General features: G+C 48.0%; 2 protein-coding genes across 6 annotated transcripts in view; one reads left to right on the top strand and one right to left on the bottom strand.

Moving 5' to 3' along the window:
* The window catches only part of LOC144753590 (omega-hydroxyceramide transacylase-like), an 878,827-nt gene that overhangs the window by 834,252 nt on the left and 23,401 nt on the right, over positions 1-21,174 (top strand). The window lies entirely within an intron of this gene.
* Positions 1-21,174, bottom strand: part of LOC144755336 (uncharacterized) — an 82,389-nt gene that overhangs the window by 40,809 nt on the left and 20,406 nt on the right. The window contains exon 6 of one of the 3 annotated variants that reach the window (XR_013594877.1): positions 17,934-21,088. The exons of 1 other annotated variant lie outside the window; for it this stretch is intronic. Coding sequence is in view for 1 of the 2 variants with exons in the window: in XM_078644142.1 (XP_078500268.1) it covers positions 20,472-20,516 (45 nt within the window). In the remaining variant the exon portion in view is untranslated. Of the gene's footprint in view, positions 1-17,933; positions 21,089-21,174 lie in introns of those variants that run through there. One more of the 3 variants, XM_078644142.1, reaches the window with a different exon arrangement.

Below are 21,174 nucleotides of genomic sequence, written 5' to 3'. Positions count from 1 at the left end.
GAAAGGGGGGGCCGCCCTGATATTGTCTGAGATCTCTGGTTTGCCAGCGCCGTTGCCTCCTCCTTCCGCTTGATGCGGTTTTGTATCCCTGCTGTTCCGCTGCAGGGTGTATCAGTAAGATGGCCGCCCCGTGTTTCTCCCCCTCACCACGATGGTCGCGTTGTTGTCGGCGTCCCCGCTAGCCTGACGCTGCTTGGGCTGTGCTTGAGTGACTGCCCCTCTTTAAATTTCCGGCCTTAGTTCTGAGTAGCGGGTTATAAGAAGACGGCCAGCGCGTTTGCTGCGCTGATCTGTTCGCGCTGTTTGTTGGGTTGTCGTACACTGTTCAGGTGCTTTGGCAAGATGGCCGCCCTGTGCTTCCTCCCCCCTCACCAAGATGGCCGCCTTGTTTGTTGGCTTCCCTGCTGCCCTGACGCCACTTAGTAAACTCCAGCCTTAGTTCTGAGTTGCGGGTTGAAGGAAGACGGCCAGCGCGTTCGTTGCGCTGATCTCTTTTGCGCTGTCTCTTTTTTTTTTTTTTTTTCGCTATGGGCTGTGCTTGAGTGACTGCCCCTGTTTAAATTTGAGTTCTGAGTCGCGGGTTGAAGAAGACGACCGGCGCGTTTGTTGCGCTGATCTCTTTCGCGCTGTTTTGCTCGTTGCTGTTCCTGACCTGCTTTGCGCTGTTCGTTGAGCTGTCGTACACACACAAGATGGCCGCCCTGTGCTTCCTTCCCCTCACCAAGATGGCCGCCTGTTGTTGGCTTCCCTGCTGACCTGACGCTGTTTGGGCTGTGCTTGGGTGACCGCCCCTCCTTGAGTTTCAGCCTTAGTTCTGAGTCTCGGGTTGTAAGGAGACGGCCAGCGCGTTTGCTGTGCTGGTCTGTTCGCGTTGATCGCTATGGGCTGTGCTTGAAAAGACTGCCCCTTTTTAGAATTTTAAATTCTGAGTTCTGAGTCGCGGGTTGTGAGAATACAACCAGTGCGTTCGCTGCGCTGATCTCTTTGCGCGTTTGCTCGTTACTGTTCTTGACCTGCTTTGCGGTGCTTTGGCAAGATGGCCGCCCTGTGCTTCTTTTCCCCTCACCAAGATGGCCGCCTTGTTGTTGGCTTCCCCCGCTGGCCTGACGCTGCTTGGGCTGTGCTTGAGTGACTGCCCCTTTTTAATTTTCAGCCTTAGTTCTGAGTTGCGGGTTGTAAGAAGTAAGAAGACGACCAGCGCGCTTGTCGCGCTGATCTGTTTACGCTGCTTCACTGTGCCGGAGCTTGCTTGCTTACTTGGTTGTCCCCCCCGGCGGTTGTTTCTGCTGCGCCGGTCGCTCGTCCTGACTGCCTCTCTCTCCTCCTGGGACGGGGGGCCTGGGGGACCGGGGCAGTCGGATACTGTGTTTTCCGGGCTGGCTTGCCCGTCGTCTGTGTGGCTTGTTATCTCTCCCGGGGCTTCTTGGTCACGCCGCCATCTTGGGGTCGCTCCTCTTTCCCCCTGGCAGCTCGTCTTCTCCTCCGCCGTCACCTCGTTCTTTGCACTTTTTTTTCCGCTGAGCCTCGCATGGGGTGCCAGATCGGTTCCTACACACCTCCCTTGCTTTTGGGCTCGTTTCTCTCGCGTTAGACTATGATGCGCGCCGCTCGTTGGACTTGGGGGTCGGGAGCTCCGGACTTAGGTCTCTAGCCTCCTTGCCATCCAAGCCACGCCCCAGAAAATTGTTCTCTTTAAAAGGATTTCTCTTTCTCCATAACGCTTGTAAAAACGGGACCTCCTGTGCCACGGGACAAAACAGAGCCCGATAGAGACCCGTTTCGAGGCCTCCTTAAAAAAACTGCCGGTGCTCAGACCCCGAGAGACCCGGCCCACTTAAAGCCCTGGGGAAGGCTAAAAGATGTTTTATAAATGAAGAGTGTTGCAGCTCTCACCGGTGACCAATGAGTCTGTTGCCGGCCACAGTTTTATGTATTACTTACTTTAATCTCGCCTTTGTGAGAAGACCAGCTCCGTACTCTTGTTGCCAAGACAGTCGCCATCAGCACTTATTTATTACCGCCATCAGGAACTATTCTATCTGGAATTCTACAAGTCCCTAAATTACCCTGGAGGATGAGCTAAATCTGACACTAATGTATTGGTTTTATCAGTTGCTTTTTGGGCGAAGGCAGTCTTTTTTTTACTCTTTTTTTGTCTGCTTTAATTACTTTCACATATAGATAATGGGTCGTTTCTATGCTGTTTTTATGATGCGCATTACATTTTCCGACTTGACAAATTGAGTTCATAAACTCTCATTATATCAGGGGTGCCTGGTGCATGCTCAGCATCCCTTCAAAGTACCATTTGAGAAGACTTAACACATTCTTACCGATTATGGATTCAGGCAGAGCTAGTGATTATCACTGGAACCTCAGCTTTTCAGTTTATGAAAATATGCATATTTAATAATGTGAGAAAATGACTCTTTAAAGTTTAAAGAGTCATTTTCTCTCTGGATTTCCCTTCTCTTTTTATAAACTTTGGAGCGGCAACATTGTCGTGATGTCAACAGGGCTTTAAGCAGAATCTTTTTCAATATTATATACAAGCCATAGTTGCTGCTTATTTATCTTATGCAACTGACAACCATTGACAAAGCCAATAGTCCTGACTTGTAGGAGGTATGATGTTACTTGTATCATATATCTGGATGCAATGATAGAAGCAGCAACATACAAATCGGGCGGCACACTATGCTAAACACAGATTTGTAGCTTACATGTTTTAAGCCACGGCCTAAATTACATTGGCCACGCCCCTTTGAGAGACCCCTTAGTTTTATCATCCCACTTAAAGCTCTGGGAGGGCGGACAGGACTGGTACAAGTAAAAGCCGCAAAAGATTGCTGTACAGAAAGGAGAAGTTGGCAGAAGCAGCTCAGGCTGGTGCCTGGGCCGGGGGGGGGGGGGGGGGGGGTTGCCAAGGTCCTCATGAACAGCGGGAGGGAGGGGCAAAGGGGGGTCGCAGGAGATGACGTATTCATAACATGGATGGAGGCTGTGTGGCTCTCGGGAGCGAATGGTTCCAAAGAAGCTGCCAAGGGGCGGAGATAGTCGGAATGAGAACGCCGTGGGAATTAGTGTTTTTTTTTCCTGGAATGATTTCAGTCAAGTGGTTCTTCAATTTTCTTCACTGATTAAGCCATGAACCCTTATTCACGTAAATGGATAAGCATACTTATTCGGAGAAGCGTAAGGAAGCCCGTCATCTGATGCAATGTTGGGGTCGTGCAGGAGCTAAATAACTGCGCCTAGGGCATGTGTGCTTTCCTGGTCTCTCAGCTAATAAGCTAATAGCAAGTGCCTCGCCGACCTATCGAAAGCCATGGCACAGAAACCAATGTTATGGACCCAATGAATAATGGGTGCGAATTCACCCAGCAAATCCCACGACAAACAAGCATTTGCAATGCAAAAGGACTCGCATTTGCGCTACACCTATTGCATTGGAAACGGGAGTGCGGGCGGGCAAGAAGGCACAAACGGGAGTGGGGGGTAGGGGGTGCCAAGAAGTCACGGACTGCGGGAGGGGGCTGGGGACACAGGGAGTAAAGGGGCCAGTAGCCTGGGAAGGACACAAATGATGACATGGCCATCAGCAGGAGGGACTAACAAGCCTAAAACCAATCGGAAGGCTGCATTTAACATCTAAGCTGACGAAAAAGATGGGCGGAGAGTGGGTGGAGCTTCCACAAAGCTTCCACGCTACACTAACTACTGCATGCCTCGCAAAGCGAGCAGCGCATACCCTGCAAAGCTAGGCTCGACCTAAAAACCTGGGTGAGCTAGGCAGTTTGTTTGGTTAACAGGCTTTCCCAGGCATGGCACCCATCCACCAACAAAAAGTGGAATTATTTTGATGGCTTGCGCTAGGAAATGATGCGAGTTGAAGCAACTGAGCGACTTTGCACAATAAGACTGCAAGGAAAGGTACAAGTTCACTACCATGCAACGTGGCCACATTTTCCCTTGCCTCATGATTCCTTGTCTTCCTGGGTTGGAGTGCATGAAACTGGCAACTGCAGTCCAATGGCTAACCACTGGCAAGGGTGAGGGATTGTGCTTTACTAGATGATGTGTCAAGTTTTCCTGCTACGCCAATGGGCGTGATTTATGATATTTATGTTCCCTGCGTATTTTTTGCTTGATTTTTGCTTGCAAAAATGTCGCTCATAGTCATTGAATGTTCCTCATGATTATACTGAAATTGGAGATATGTCACACATGAGCAATGGGAAACCTTGGAAGATATACAGTTGGTATATATTTTTTTTTAAACAAAGAAACAGAGTTCACATGGCTAGGTACAGCCAGGAAAAATGTAAGTAAAATTGGGTGGATCTGCACACCTGCCTATAGAGTAATAGTAGTGAATTTCAATGTAAAAATGTGGATCAATCTATTAAGTTGTGGCGTGCCTACATGTGGTGAGGGGATGTGCCCAAACCCCTTAAGTTAAGAACATGGTGAAAAGAGTCTAGGAGAAACCATAGACTACATGTAGCACAGCTGAAGGCTGAGAACGCCTCTGCAAAGTAATCAAGTTCACTGTTTCTTCAATGTTATATATTGCAAATTACGAAATAAAAAACTCCAACAGACTTTAACATTTGTTTTACAAAATTTCTCTTTGGGAAAAAAAAGCTTTATAATGTTGATATATGGAGCATAAATCTGAAAAAAGGTATGAAACAGTTTTTCTAGTATTCCTTCAAACAAGAAAATGACATTGTAATCATATCAAATGCATATAACTTAATATTGTGTACAAAAATTAAAAATCTCCCAATGCATTTCGGGTTCACCATGAACCCTTTTTCAGGGGATGTACTAACAACAAAATAATATTCAATCAGAAGTAATCAAGATATTCTTCAAGGTCTTTTCATCCGGATCTATAACACAGAACAATGACAAGGTCATATTTTTTAAATGGTATTTTCTTGTTTGAATGAATACTAGAAAAACTGTTTCATACCCTTTTTCAGATTTATGCTCCACATATCAACATTATAAAGCTTTTTCTCCAGAAGAGACATTTTGTAAAACAAAAACAAATGTTAAAGTCTGTTGGAGTTATTTATTTCGTAATTTGCAATATATAACATTGAAGAAACAGTGAACTTGATTACTTTGTAGAGGCGTTCTCAGCCTTCAGCTGTACTACATGTAGTCTATGGTTTCTCCTAGACTCTTTTTACCTAGGTTAGAGCCAGGATGGGCACACACCAGTGTCGATATGCAAGGCATGCTCCAGCAGGCATGCTTCATTTCATTTTGAAAAGGTTGGCTTCCCTGAGGTAAGGGGAAAATTTCAGCTGAGCTGCATGTTTGAGCAATACGATCCACTGCCTGCCAGCTACAAGAAGGCCCATCTGCAATCTAAGTAGCGCCCATGGTTGTATGGCACTCTGCACAGAGTGAGTATAGTGTACCGTTATAATGGGCATCAAAAGAAAAACAATAGGAGTGATAATACACACCTGAGCATGTTTGACCAGTAATGAGACATAGGTTATCATTCCTGCCATATTATGGCAATAGGCCCAACTTATATTTCCATCTTGGCTGCAGTGGCCATACATTTTCGAGCGCAGCCATCTTAAGCTGGGATGGTGGCTTCATGTGATGCATTTCTACTATAACAAAAAAAGAAAACAATGTAAACGCTACAGCATAAATTACCTTTCTGGTTTGAAGTATGGGGCAAATGGGCAAATGTGTCTTTGTGGGTAAATGAACGTGACACCAGTCTACTAACTGGGATATTGACGGCGGCAGACTATAGACTTGTTTGATTTGAATTACACTGGATGTACTCAATGATAAGCTGGCTGAGCTGCTAGCTCACTGTTTCAAGTTGTTCACACTTGCACAGGAGGAAATAGCTGCAGACAGAGAAGTGGGGTGTAGTGCTTTTAGGACAAGGTTTAACAGAAGCCTGCGTGGCTTGGTAAATCTCTTTTTAGGTCTTATTTTGCCCTGCGTCGCCTTGCGTGGCGCAAGGGAGATGCAAAACTCTGATAAGTATGTCCCTATGTATTGCTTCACTGCATTGTGGGAATGTGAGAGAGCAGAACAGTGCCAAATCTAGTAAGAGGTGGTGCTGTTCTACTCTTGCCCTTCGCTAACGTTCTTTAGGCTGCCTAGCACCAACTCAGACACCATTGCTCCATAAAGCAAGAGTGTTTGCATTGTCTGAAGCATAGTTTTTTGTACTAAAACATGTACCTTACAGTACAGAAACTATGCTTTAGGGTTATTCCTACTTTTTTTTTATTTATATAGCGCAAACTCGACCTGAAGGTATTGGAGCTCTTTACATTAGCACCAGTTACGTTACACAAGGACACACTTTTTTAGGTCTCGCCTAGGCAGCGCATGCGCTGTCTCGTCGAGAGATGCTGTATACAGTATAGTGGGGGAAGCTCTGCCCACTTTCTGCCTATCTTTTTAATTGGCAAAATTCCTAAATGCCACATACAGATTGGTGTTCGGCAAGTTAGTCTCACCTCCTGACGGCCATGTTGTCATTTTTGTCCCTCCATGGCTATCGGCCCCTTTACTTTCGAAACAGTTTTGTTCCCCTGCCTCCCCCCTTATCCTTCCAGCAGTATGTAACTTCTCGTACCACCACCCCCTTCCCCCACCCCTCCAGTTCATTCCTTCTTCGAGGGTCACACTTCCATTTATAATGCAAGAGTTCTCGTGTAAATACGAGTCCTGTTGCTTTTATAAATGCTGGTTTTGTCCTGGGATTGGCTGGCTCAATACGAACTCTATTTTGCCGGACATGTCCAGACAGCTATCTTACGCATGTGTCGACTCTCTTTTACAAGTGTTACACAAGACGGCTATTTTACGCATGCATCTACTCTCTTTTACAAGTGTGGCACTGCCTGTTTAACACTGTGGGTGAGGAAATGGTGCCTAACATTCACCTTCGATTATGGACATTTCTGTGAATCCGGCGCTAGGCTCTCTGTTCCAGTTACGGTGAGTATGGCTGGCTGGCTGTGTGCTCTCTGTTCATTTGTGGCGGGTGTACCTACTATACCCTTTACGCTGACCCAGCACCCCCGGAAGCTTCAGCTGTTCCCAGCCACCCTCACCTGTCTGTGCATTTCATGCTCGGGTGGTTGTTGTTGGCGGCGGGCTGCATTGGCAGCCGAAAGCGAGCAGCCGGCACCGAGGTCCGGCAGGTTGAGCTGCCTGCATGGGCACAATAGGGGACTCCCAGCCCCAGACAATGTGGCTTTTCCCTACACTTGCTCCATGGGCTTCACTTCTAATGGGCTTTCCCCGCCGTATTGGTGTTCTTTTCCAGGTTTTCAAGGTCGCTCTTCCCAGGACGTTTATGTTGTCTCTGTTATTGCATTGAGTCAGGGTGATATTGTAAAACCTAAGGTAACAATGTTACTGGTTTGGTGTTTAAATTACTGTGCCTCGAATACCCCTCCGTCTTTGTTATGTTTTTCTGCACGCTCCGCTGCATTTTCCTGTCCTATGAAAGGTGTGTATCTTTTATTTTGAAAACACACCCTGCGCATTAATCTCCGGTCCTGCCACGCTGAGTCAGGTGGGTTTCACCTAAGATACGACCCCTCCCCTATATCTTAAACGGATGTTGTCACCGTAAATGGCTTTATGTGTGCATGTCATACTAATAAGCAACCTGGAGTTAAAAATAATATACATGTTTTCCTTTGTTTTGTGTAATGCTCGAAATCTGTAGTTCCCAGTGTCAGGTGAAACCAGCTGTGCATACTTTGTTTTTTCTACTTTGTATTGTTGTAGTTTTTATTTTTCCATTGCGGGCGCAATGCTCTAGGTACAGAAAAAAACTGAAATTGGTGTTATATGCAGCAAATATGTGGTTTGGTAGTCAGTCTTGCACCCGCTATGGGTCAACCACAGATCCCTGCGTGTGCCCGTTGTATAAGAAACCCTTCTCTTGGCAGCTGGCCTTTTCAGTGTTGTCTCCCTGCGTTTGAGCCTGTCTAGCACAAATCCACGTGTGTTTGTGCTTTGAAACCGCTTCATCTTCCACTCTAGTACATTTTCACAACTTAACCTGACACAGACCCCAGCTTCACTCTCCTCCCTTTGTTTATTGTCAGTGTGAGTGAGGTGTGTAAGATGGCTGTAGGCAGTGCTGGGCTGTGGGGCTGGCGTCAGCTACCACAGCCCATTTCCCAATGAAACCTGTCCCTGTGGGAACACATGTGTTTCTCATGTGATCTCACTAATCCCCTGGAAAGGGTTTGAAGAGGCATTGCTTAAACGAAGCGCGTTATAAACAACACCGAAGAACAAGCCTGGCGCTATGAATATACACATATTTACACACTCCTCAATATTGCTTATTTAGGTCTGGCTTGACAGCGCATCTATTATAATTACCTAGTGTTGTTAATTATTTAAAATATACTGCCCTGTGCTTTGCTCTGATCAGAGATATATAGCTATCTCACCTCATGCTATTGTCTGTTTGGTGTATCTTTCCACCTTGTAGGACTGTTTGAATTGTAAAGCATGTGGGCATATTTTGCTTATCAGGAGTACGCAAAATTGTCCCTCATCCAGTTCTCTTTCTCAGATATGCTTTGAGTATAGAAAGCAAAGATTGGTGCTTGCCTCAAAGGTCTACTTCTTGGTGATTTGGTGTTTGGCCTTCAGATACATTGTCTGTTGGTGGTGTTTATGTCTCCATATGGGTTCTACTGTAGTGTGGGTTATGACGTTTCGAAATTATTTTCAAATTACAGGTTTCCAAGCAATAGCTCGATTTAAAGTGTACTGAGTTAAGAGGCATCTTAGAGGGACAACGTGGTATTACTTGTAATGTTTGCTATATGGTAGTAAGTCATCACAGCTTTAGTCTTATAACCTGACTGATAACGGACTGTTTTCTTTCATAAAACCATTTTGTTTGTGTAAGTCTTTCAATGGTATTCTGCACATAGCTGCGTTTGAGGTTATGTCAGCACTGTGGACGTGTGTGTAATAACCTAATGTTGAATTTTCAGCACTGGCATAGCAAGGGGTCAATGAACCCTCCTGCAAACACTGAAAATACTCCCTCCACCCACCCGCTCCGCACAGTTTGTAGTAACACAGCCCTAGTTGGGGTCAATAGCCAACATTCCTGCTCTCCGGTGCCACTGCACCTGCTGCACTGTTCGTAGATGCACCCCAGATTCTTAGCTCACCAATGTAAAAATGGTGGAAGGGAAGTTAAGCCCCACCTTTCAAGCACACAAATGGTATCAAATAAGTGGGTGGGAATTTAAACCCAGCCCTGTCACTATGCTACATAGTTAAATACATATAAGATCCCTATGGTGAGACCGATTGGCATTGCCAATGCTTGTTTTTCTGGTAGGCACAGGGAGATTAAGTGATTTGCCCAGAATCACAGGATGTAGAGTCGAGCCCGAGGCTCGAACCTTGGTTTCCCAGGCCCAAGGTCAGCAGTCTAGCCGTCAGACCACATCCTCTCCCCAACTACTTTGTAGTGTGCTATACAATGTGGAACACATGCAAAATGGGAGAACGAGGAAAAGTTTCTCCTTGTCACGCTTGGCTCAAGAGGGTGCTGGATTTTGGCAAAAGCCCTTGTCTGCAGTTCTCTGTAGATAGGGATTTGCATCAAACTCCATGGATGGTTGTATGGGGACGCCCGAGCCCCACATATTGAATGCCCCCTTAATTCAATGTAATGCATCATCTACTCCTGCATGTGTCTCAGTATCCACCGTGGGTCAGAATTATCCAAAATTTATTAACAGGTTTCTGATTCATTATCACCAATGACTCTGTATAACCACTGGCTTTATATTAGTTATTACATTACTAGTGGCTTGGTGTCTCCTGTTGCTTAGTTGTATCATTTATCCTCAGATGTTTAGCATTTTCAGTGACTTAGTGGGGTGTGACTTGGACGCCGATGGGAGAGGCAGCGTGAGCCGGTAGCTCGCGCCAAATCCCGAATATTCTCCTGAAAAATTTCCTGGACGTCGCCTACAGTACAGGACCTGAGGGCGGACTGCTTGGGGCAACTGTTGCGGCCAATATTGAGGCAGCGGAAGGCTCTGTTACGCAGTGAGAGCCGGCAAAGCTGACCGGGGAGCTCTGAGGTGACGGCAAGATGGCGGCGGCCTCTGGGTGCTCTGTGAGACCGTAGCAGGGAGGCCCTCTGCGGGCTCGGTCGGGGGTGTAACACCGGAGCACAGCGTATGCCCGGGTCGCTGAGTGCCCACTATGCGGAGGTGAGAACTGACGGGCTGGAGGTGAGGCCCCCCCTGATGGCAGCACTGCTGCAGAGGAAACGATCTGGACCGGAGGTTTAAGATGGCGGCCAGTGGGACAATGACCTGGGAAGCACACCGCGCCTGAGCAGGCGATTGCAAGACACTTTGGCGGTCAGGGGAACCCCCGGACACTGGGCATAGAGGTGCAGCCCCGGAGCCGAAACTGGTGATCGGAAGCCCGCATTCGGCAGGAGAGCCACTGCGGGACTACGAGTGGAGACTGAGACGCGGCGCCAACCTGGACCGAGAGAGATCCCGGAGCACTGCGGAGGACTGCGGCGCATGGAGACCCCGGGAGAGCATCCGCAGGTGGCTAATTGTGAGGAGGTGCGACGTCCCTGGAGGCTCCTGTGAGTGCTGCGCTGCGGGCCTGCGCCCGGTATTGTGGAGTTCGGAGCAGGGGCGGGTCTGCGGCGTAGCGCTGGTGGAGAGAGCGGAGGAGCGGTCGTGCGGCCTGGGACGGCGGCGCAGGAGGAGGGTGATACGGCTGTGGTGACGGGGGTCTCCTGCTGGGCCTCGTAGTTGATGGAAGCGCCCAGTGACTGTCCTTCCCTGAGTACGGATGTTGTTTGTGTCACTCGGTCTGCCGGCGATGAGCGCCCTGAGGGCCCCTAAACGGATTGAGGTGCCCGTGGTGCCATGCCTAGACCCCTGAGGGGTGCCGCCTGTGCCTGAGTGGCAGTTCACTGCGGAAGGGCTTGTGAATACCACCGGCCCCTGAACGAGGGTAGCGGCGGAGGACTGGGGCAATCCCCTCATTAAATAGGGCACAACAAGTGTGACAGTGGGGTTGATCACCTGGGCCTACACCTGGCTGCCTGGGTGTGAGCGGACAGGATAGCTGCGTCCCTTGGCGGCCGATGATATGCCCCTTGCGGCCGGGAGGAGTGCTGGCAGACTAGAGGCCTACTAAGCCACTTGCAGGCAAGCAGGGAGGGGCGGACAGACAGAGACCCGCATCAAACGAGAAGTGGCTGAGGAACTTCGGGCCAGACGGCCGGTAGAATACAGTTTGTGGCTCACCCTCACGAGGAGGCCAGGTTCCGGAGGCAGGGCTGATCGTCCCAAGGGGGCACCGGGATGTGGGCCTGAACTTGTTGCCACGACGCAGAGTGTCCATTGGGTGCACGGGGTATGTGCTCGGTACATCTCCCACGGAGGAAGTGGTCTGGGAGGAGCGGGAGGCCGCATTTTCCGGTGTGATGAAACCAAAGTCGAAAACGGAGGGCGAGATTGGGCGAGACGACAGCCAGGATGCCCATATGAACCCTGAGGAATCAGCACAGAAACAACGGCTTAATAAGCGCCTTGACAATATCCTGGATGCAATAGCAGCAACAAAGGAATCATTGCACCAGGATATAGCGCAGGTAGCAACGGGGCTGGGGCTCCTGAGAGCGGACCATGCCAATTTGGTAGACAGGGTGAAAGAAACCGAGCTGGTACTTCAAGACCTGAAACCGGCGATGGTCACGGCGGAACACAAGTTGAACGATGAGCTGAACCGCCTGGCGGTCTTGGAGAAGAGGGCTGAGGACTCCGAAAGCTGCTATCGGCGCAACAACGTCCGAGTGGTGGGTCTGCCGGAAAAGTCAGAGGGGGAAGACATGGTTGCGTTTCTGGAGAACTGGTTCAAAACGGTTGTTGCCCCGAAGGGCCTCTCCTCCTTCTTCACCCTTGAGAGGGCGCGTAGGGTGCCGGCCATGCCGCCTTTGCAGGGTCGCCCTCCTCGGCCGGTGGTGGCCAGGGTTCTACACTTTAAAGATAGAGATCTGCTGATTCAGAGGGCTCGTTCAGCGGGGCCCTTCCAAGTGGAGAACGGTACGGTCACGATCTTTCCGGATTACGCTCAGGACGTTCAAAGGCGCAGGGCGTCGTATTTATCGGTGAAGAAGGAACTCAGAGATGAAGGGATTCAATATTCTCTGCTCTTCCCAGCCAAATTGAGGGTCATCATGGATGGGTCAACACACTTTTCCCTGACGCCTGAGGAGGCTTGGACGTGGCTTGAATCATATAGAGCTGGCACGGACCGCAGAGGTAGAGGAGAGTGGGGTAAACCGAAACCGTTGCAGGTGCGCAAATCACAACGCCTCCGCAAATGGAACAAAACTCAGCTGAAAAAACAGACCGACCAAATGGCCGCTGACAAACGGGGAGCCCTGGCGGCGACGGCGGTGATCACAGGTTCGCAGAAAGGTGGATCGGCGATGGGGTCGGAATCCGAGGAGGTAGAGGGAAAGTCCGGCACGGAGCTCTCCGATGCGGACAGTGCCAGAGGCCCAATGGTCACACCCCAAATGGCAGACGAAATCGTGGGTGACTAACCCCTTCAGGACCATGCCTCCTGTGAACTGGTCCTAGCGGAACGGTTGTCCATGGTATACTATGGAACAGTACATATGGTGACGCACTATCACATCGGATCAAGGGCTAGGGGTGGTGGCGAAGCATGCCGCCCGTTGGCCCAGACCCACCCTCCTATCGCCCTTAAGGCTCTCTGTGGTGGCTACCTCGGATTAGAATTGTGTGTATTTTTATGGGGACTAATAATTTGTTATTTGGTCCTGTTCTGGGGGGGTGGGCTAGGGGAGTTGTGCGGGGTGTTGTGCTTGGGGGTCAGAGCTGTTTTGGTGTGGGCGGACGGGATGGGAAGACGGAGAAGCAGAGAGGTGGTTGCAATGGGGACGTTACTTGATTTGAAGTGTCTCACATGGAACGTGCGGGGTTTGCAATCTATGTCAAGACGCCATAAGGTGCATGCGTACTTGGTGAGACGTGGGATCCAGATAGCGCTGCTTCAGGAGACCCATCTTACCAAACAGGAATGTATTGCCTTGCAGAAGAGATGGCGTGGCCAGGTGTTTGGCACGACATTCTGCGTTTGCCAGAGGGGTCTTGGTGTGGGTGCGGGCCGGGGTCCCTTTCCAGGTCACGAACCAGGTTACAGATCCGGAGGGTAGATATGTGGCGGTGGAGGGGAGGTTGTATGTCTGTGATGTGGTACTTTGCAGTATGTATGCCTCAAATACGGACCAGGCCCGCTTTTTTGAAAGACTGTCAGGGTCCCTGGCACATTTTCTGGCGGGACAGGTCTTGCTGGGGGGACTTTAACTCGATTACAGACACATTGCTAGATAGGTCGCATCCACCATTGAATAATTCCCCGGTTCGCAGGCTAGCTATGCAGAGGACAGCATGGCAGGACAGATGGGGCCTCATAGATGTATGGTGGGGGCAGCACCCCACTGATAGGGACTACTCCTTTTCTGCACTCCACGAGCTGCATGTTCGGATTGATACAATCCTATGTAGTGACGCGATGGCAGCCCTGATGACACACTAAGAGTATTTGACTAGGACCATATCAGATCATAACCCCCAGTTGGTGTGTATCAAGTGGCAGCGTGAGAGAACGGCGGTCCCCACGTGGCGGTTATGGCCGGAAACCCTGGAGGATCAAAGTTTCAGTGCTGACCTCCGTGAAGGCATTGAAGGTTATTTTACTGAGAATGACGGAACGGCTGCCACCAGAGCTGTGGAATGGAATGCGTTCAAGGTGGTGGTGAGAGGGCTATGTATTGGGAAATACTCGGTGTGCGATCGGCAATCATTGCTGACGTGGACAAGGCGGAGGGAGCACTGCGGGACTTAGAGCAGCGGCGACCGGAACAACCGACTCTGCACACACGGTTACTGGAAGCAAGGGAGCTAGTTGCCGCGGCGACGGAGAGACTGAGGAGTTATGACTATCGACTGTACACAACAAAAGTGCATGCAGAGGGGGACAAGGTGGGCACGCTGTTGGCAAAACTGGCGAATCCGGTGCCCAGGGGCTGCCCAATTATGAGCGTGCGCGAGGCGACGGGAGAGATGGTCTATTCCCAGACTGCAGTTCTCTCACGCTTCTTGGGCTACTACATGACCCTCTACCAAAGTCAACTGGAGGCTGAGGCCTCCGACATAGAGGGTTATCAGGTGGAGATTCAGCTCCCTCAGTTGGATGAGGATAGCGTAGAGGATCTGGGCCGCGCAATAACACTTCCTGAGATAAGAGGGGCGATCAAGCAGATGGTTCGGGGTAGAATTTTACGCTAAATATATTGATGTTTTGGCGCCCCGTCTGCTCGTGGTCTATACCGAGGCCATGGAGGCGCTGATTGTTCCACTATTGAAGCCAGGTAAGGAGAGTAGCGATGTGACCTCATATAGGCCGTTGTCCATGCCCACGGTGGACTATAAAATACTGAGTCGTATTCTGGCTACCAGGCTATTGCCACACATGACCACACTGGTCCATGACGATCAGGCCGGGTTTATCCCAACCAGGAACACCTAGACCAATATCCGCCGCCTTGTGCGGGTGTTGGAGAGTTCTTTGGACCCAGATCAGATGCCGGCAGTGCTGTCAATAGATATTGAAAAAGCTTTTGATAGCTTAGAATGGGGGTACCTTAATAAGGTGCTGGAGAAGTTCGGCTTGGGCGACCACTTTGGACGCTGGATGAAAGTCCTCTACTCCTCGGCGACAGCCAGGGTGAGACTAGGATCGGTCATATCCTCCGACTATCCGGTGTGAAGAGGGACGAGGCAGGGATGTTCACTCTCCCCATTGCTGTTCGCGCTGGCGATGGAACCGCTGGCGGCCCAGGCTAGAGAAGGGAGGGCTTATGCTGGTATTGTGTGCGGCGGGATCCCGCAATACATCTCACTTTACGCGGATGATTTGCTGGTGTTCTTAGAGGACACGGCTGAGGCCCTGGATGGAGCGACTGCAATGTTATCGCACTTTGGGAGGCTGTCAGGCCTTAGGGTCAATTGGAGTAAAACCTGCCTTTTCCCGTTACGGGCGACCATGCCCCGGCCACTGCTGACCGAGGACATCATTTGGGAGCACTCATGCTTCACCTATCTAGGGGTCCGCATCTACCACGGGGCTGATAATATGCTAGAAGGGAACATAGGGCGTTGCATACGAGCTCTGAGGGGCTGCATGGCGTTCTGGGCGACCCTTCCCCTCTCGGTACAGGGCAGGGCGGCGCTGCTTAAAATGGTGGCTTTGCCTCGGCTGCTCTACTATTTTTGCACGCTGCCACTGTGGATTCCACAACGGATCTTTAAAGAGTTACGCACCCTAACGACGGATTTTTTGTGGGGCCACGGGAGGCGCCGAGTAGCACTGGATACGCTACAGAGGCCAAAAGCAGAAGGGGGACTAGCGGTTCCTAATTTTGAACTATATTATTTGGCGGCGCAGCTACAGATCCTCACACAGAACGTAGCGAAGGAGTTTAGAGGCCCTGTCCAGGCCAGAGGGGGGGAATACAGAGACACATCCTGTCCTATATTATCATGCAGCAGAAACTTGAGTTACGAGGTTTAACGTTAGAGGAAAAAACCCTGCGTTTGTGTTGGAACAGAAGCCAGAAGAGGGCGGGGGTGAATCACCCATATGCTCCCGAAATCCCACTAGGTATAGAGACCGTAGAGACCTTGGGGTGATAACGCGCTATATAAATTGAAATAAATAAATAAATAAATATGTTGACGGCGTTGCCGCATGGTGGGGACTGGGAGGATTTGGGACTCCATATGGTAGGCGACCTATATGCTGCTGGCGACTTACTGCCAATCCGGACGAAGCAGGAACATTTTGGCCTCCCGGATGGTAGTTTCCTCCTGTATGCGGCCGTGACAACAGCAATACGCAAACACTGGAAAACTGGACAGACGGAGCCCAGCACGACCATGGCCTGCCAATACGTGGTAATGGCGGTGGGCACATTCAAGGCGGTCACCTGCCTCCATTCCCGAATGTTGAATGAGGGCCTAGAACCACTTACAGTGTTGAAACAGAAGTGGGAGGAGAGCAATGGGAAACCCATACCGGATGCGACATGTGGCCACATTCTGAGGAGAACTTGGAAGGGGAGCAGAAATGCTCGGTTTCAGCTGGTACACTTTTTTGAAGTGCATAGAACTTACCTTACCCCGGGGAAGATTAGGAGGCACTTCCAGGTCCATGGGGCGGCATGCCCTAGATGCCTAGCACCTGATGTGGAACTAGACCACATGTTATGGAACTGTCCAAAACTGGGGCTATATTGGTCGGAGGTGGGGGAGCTCCTTAGGGTAGTTACTGATCGACAAGTGGAATATGACATGGCGACCTGTTTGCTGCTTTGGTTCCCCCACACGGCAAAAACAAAAATCACTAGTAAATTCATTGACCTGGGCCTCATTTTAGCACAGAGGGAAATCACCTGGCACTGGAAGTCGAGGGAGGGCCCATCCAGCAGGAGGTGGACGAATGAACTACAGAAGTGGGCCCGTAGTGAAAGTACGATTAGGCTCCAGCAGGCCACTCGGGCGGCTAATGAAAAGAGTATGGAGATGGCGAGGGCGTGGGAGGGACTAGTGCAAGCGCTAAAAGACTATCTGGTTGCAGATGAGGAGTAGGGTGAGGTCTCATTGTAAGAACTTCCGTGAGGCACAATTGGGAATGAATATTGACCCCTGGATCTTTTCTGAATGTGGATATCTATGCTTGAACGAGGCCCACACCAACAGCAGTACGGGGGGAGGGAGGTGGGAGGGGGAGTTGGGGATTCCTTTAAGAGTATAACTGTTGAGAAGGGTGACTGAGGGGATACAGAAAAGCGGATGACAGACCATTATACCGACTGGAAACAATTGCTTTCTCGTGTGTTGATTTTTTTCCTTTCTTCCTTAGGTCCCTGGCATTTTATGGCTGATGCCGCCCGACCTCCGGGTTGTGGGCTAAATGGCTGTGTGATGTTTCAATTATGATCTGTGGACGGCGGCTGCCAGAGGCTAATATGTCGGAATGATTGCTTGTATACCCCATGACTCTGCAATAAAAACATAGTTTACAACAAAAAAAGAATCTGTGACTTAGTATCTTTAATGGCTTAGTATTGTCAGTTGCTCAATATATTGACCAAAAGCTGCCGAATTTCTTCAGTGGCTCAGTGTCACTAACACCTCAGTATGCTCGGGGTTCAATATCATAATAAGAAAGAAAGGAGAGCTGCTGAGCTGTGTGTTAGTATCATTAGTGACTCAGAAGCTCAGTATCATCAGTTGGTCAGTCTTATCACTACTGCTCCGTAGATATATTTGAGAAGAATGTGAGATATTGCTAAAAGAAATGGGGAGTTTAGAAATGTGTAGTCCATAACAAAACATAAGTGTGGCTTTGTGTTGGATATTTCTCAGCACAGCCCCCTGACGCGTATTTTATCAAAAAGACTCACACATAACACATGGATACTTTTAATAGTAAGTAGTTCAAGTAAATAAAAGTATTTTCGTGCTAAGGGTATACCTTCCTTTCAGTAAGCATCCATAGTGTGGCACAGCGTTTTGTGCTTCTGATATCTCTTATCTGGGAATGTTATCTCACAAGTGCACCTTAAAATGGGTGCGCCCCTGCCTGTCTAATACTACGCCCAAGTAGATTATACAGAAGATTTTAATCTCATAAAATTGGCTGTGCCTTGCCAGACATTTATTGGTCATGCAATCAACATAAAATTATTTTCCCAGCTCGCACTTCAATTAAAGTGGCAACACACACATAATCTCTTAAAAAACAAACACAAAGAAATGTTGAGTTTTATTTATTTTTTGATTAGACACATATTAGAAATCTTTGAAGTGCATTCATGTTATGCCATAGTCAATTTATGTCAGTACTCTACACAAACACATATGTAAAAATCTATATACATGCTTACACAGTAAGCGATGAGGTAGACATGTTTAAAAACAGGCATCCTAGCAGAGTATTTGTAGCCATTATTTTCTTCTCAAATTTCTGGATGACAATAGATTAAGTTGTTCCATCAAAAACAGAACCAGGGGCCAGATGTACAAAGGTTTTTTCAGCTCGCAAACAGCCCAATTGCGACCTGAAAAAAGCATTTTTAAATGTACAAAGTCCTATCTGTGATTCGGTAAGCTATTACCGAATCACAAATTGGGTTTGCGAGTCCCTATTAGGAAGGGGAATGCCAAAGGTGTCCCGTCCTAATAACAAGTCACAGGGGCATGATGAATGTTTTGAGACTGGAATGCGGTCACAAAACATTCATATTTTACCAACTCCGTGAAAGAGAGGGTACCCCATTCGCAAACAAGAAGGGGTCCCCATATAACCCCTTCCACTTTGTGAATGTGGACTCCAACATTTTTAAAGAGCAAGAAGTGGCCCCACGGAACACTGCCTACTCCTAAAAAAATAAAAGGAAACTTTTCATTTTTCTTTTTTAAATACATCCAGTTTTCCTTTAAGAAAACCAGGATGCATTTCAAAATAAAAAACTGCTTTATTTAAAAAGCATTCACAGACACTGTCGTCGGCTCACCCCAGCAGGCCACCATCCCTGTGAGTGCTAGCCATTCGCAATGAGTCGGTAATTGCGACCTGGCTCATGAATATTAATGGGGCAGGACCCGACTCATTGGGAATCGCAAACAGTGTAAAATACACTGTTGTACATAGCTGTTTGCGATTTCCTAATAGCGAATTGTAAAAAGTCGCTATTAGGAAATCGCAAATGGAAGTCTATGTACATCTGGCCCCAGGTATCTGGTCAGAATAAAAGATTTAACATAGAGTCAAGCTATATCACACAACATTATAATTCAGATGTAAACTCACCACAGTGGTAAAAAATGTAATATTTAAAAGGAAACATTCTGTCCATTTGTATTAAATAATATGGGGCCTGATGTATAAATTTATTTTGCAGTCACAAACCATGTTATTCGCAGAAGTGTTTTTTACAGGTCACTATACCCCTTTTATGAGTCAAAAATAAATTTCTGACAAAAGAAATTCTGGAAATAATTATTAATTGCAATTCAGAGGGAGCATGAAAGGAGTCTTCCTTTCTGATTGAAATTAGCAATGTCATATATCAATGAATTGTGACTGCCATTGATCAGATACCAACTCACAAGATGAGGGAGGGAGGGATTTGATTTGCAAAGAGGAATCTGCTTCTGGGACAGCTGACCCTAAGAGAAACATGTCAAGCGGCTTCAAGGGGAGCTGTCCCCTGGTGTCTCCTCAAATTGCAAACTTTTAAAAAAAGCAAAGCCTATATCTTTATGGGGTACTTGCTGCTTTACTTTTAATCAAAATATTGTCATTTTTAGGAATTCAAACGAAGGTAGTTAGGTCTGTGTACATAGCCAATCACAGGGGGTTGCAAATAATGAGCTGGCTAGTTAATATTCATTATGAAGGGAGTTTTGGGATCTTGTCCAAATAAGCATTTTTGAGATGTGACCTATTGGTACATAGTGTACATTGCAAAATGGCAGTCAGGGCACAGAAAGCCAGTGTGTAATTTGCACCCACTATCTGAGACCTGCCTGTACCTATAGCAAGGCATTCATTAAAAATAATGCATTGGTTCACTGACGATTTTCAGGCATCGTATGGCTCACAGGCCGCTCCCGAGCATCACTTTCATGTAATAAATGGACAGTATTTGTTGACTTCCCTTTACCTGTTTGGAAATTAAGAAATGCAAGTTGCGTGTCCAAATGTTGTCCCACATTCTTTCAAATATATTTACCGAGCCGCAGTTAAGGCTGCAGGATAGTAAGAACCAATCAGGATTCAGAAAGTTGAGTTCTGATCTTGACACTACCAACCGACAGCTGTGTAGTCCAACACTCTTTCGGAAGTTGCTCAGCGTGACTGTTGTGGGTCCATTTAAATCGTTTACATTTAATCCTGTTGATTGCTGTGGATGATATTATTACCCGTAGTCGCTCTGGCTGTATTAGTCATTTATTGCACGCTGAGACCAACTGGGCACCAATTATAGCTCCTTAATCAGTTAATTTTCAGCTCTAACGGTTGTACTCCAGATTCTGTGCACAAGGACAAACATCCAATATTCAAAAGAAGAAGTTCGGTTTAAAGCATACAAGGCATTGTATTCCTATTCCGAGGTTTAAAAAGGTGATTGTGGAGTTTGCCACGGGTGCAAGCTGTATATCTGGTGTATGTCACATTTCTTTCCATTTCTCGACAACAGTGAATGAAGTTCATGGAATGCTTCAATCTGGCTGCCAGGCTCACGTCATCAGGACGCCCACTGTGGGAACCTATTGTCAATCTGGACTTTGGCACTCTTCTTTTTCAACTGCGTTCTTATCCTGCAAAAAAATATACATATTTTACTTTAACCATATAATGTGTACCTGAATAATAAATAACCAGAAATACATTGGGGGGAGAGGGGGCGGCGGGGGGGGGGGGGGGGGTGGGGGGGGGGTGTCGTAATATAACATGCAATACAATGCAGATCTGTTACTTAACTAAACAATAAGACATTTCATACAGAAGCACTCAGAATTCTGAATTAACCAGGTGAAGATTAGGAGGAAATGCCATCATTCTTATCCATTCTAGTGGACAAACTTGTGTGTAGTTATTTAGAAGACTGTTTTAATCACGACCCAAAATTAATTTCAGTTCATACAAAGTTATATTACGTTACGGTATGTTATTTGGCACATTTCTAACATATCTTGCATTCTCAGAAGGCTGGGAACCCTTTCAACAGATTCTTGATTTCTTGTACACCCTAGTCTCTGGGGACAGGCGCTGAGTGGATGTTGGGTAGGGGCCTCCAAGGCCATTTTTAATCAACGCCTGAGTATGCGCCGTACGGCATTACAGAGGATCGGTCTGTAATGCGCCGTGATGTTGGCACAAACTTTGAACGCTGGGGCATATTATCAAGTAAGGGCGTTACATTATCGCCGCTTTTATCGGCAGGAAACTGCCGATAAAGCGGCGATAATGGGCTTG

Source organism: Lissotriton helveticus, chromosome 5_1 (genome assembly GCF_964261635.1).
Source record: "Lissotriton helveticus chromosome 5_1, aLisHel1.1, whole genome shotgun sequence".
Classification (NCBI taxonomy): Eukaryota; Metazoa; Chordata; class Amphibia; order Caudata; family Salamandridae; genus Lissotriton; species Lissotriton helveticus.
This window is presented reverse-complemented; position numbering and strand designations above follow the sequence as displayed.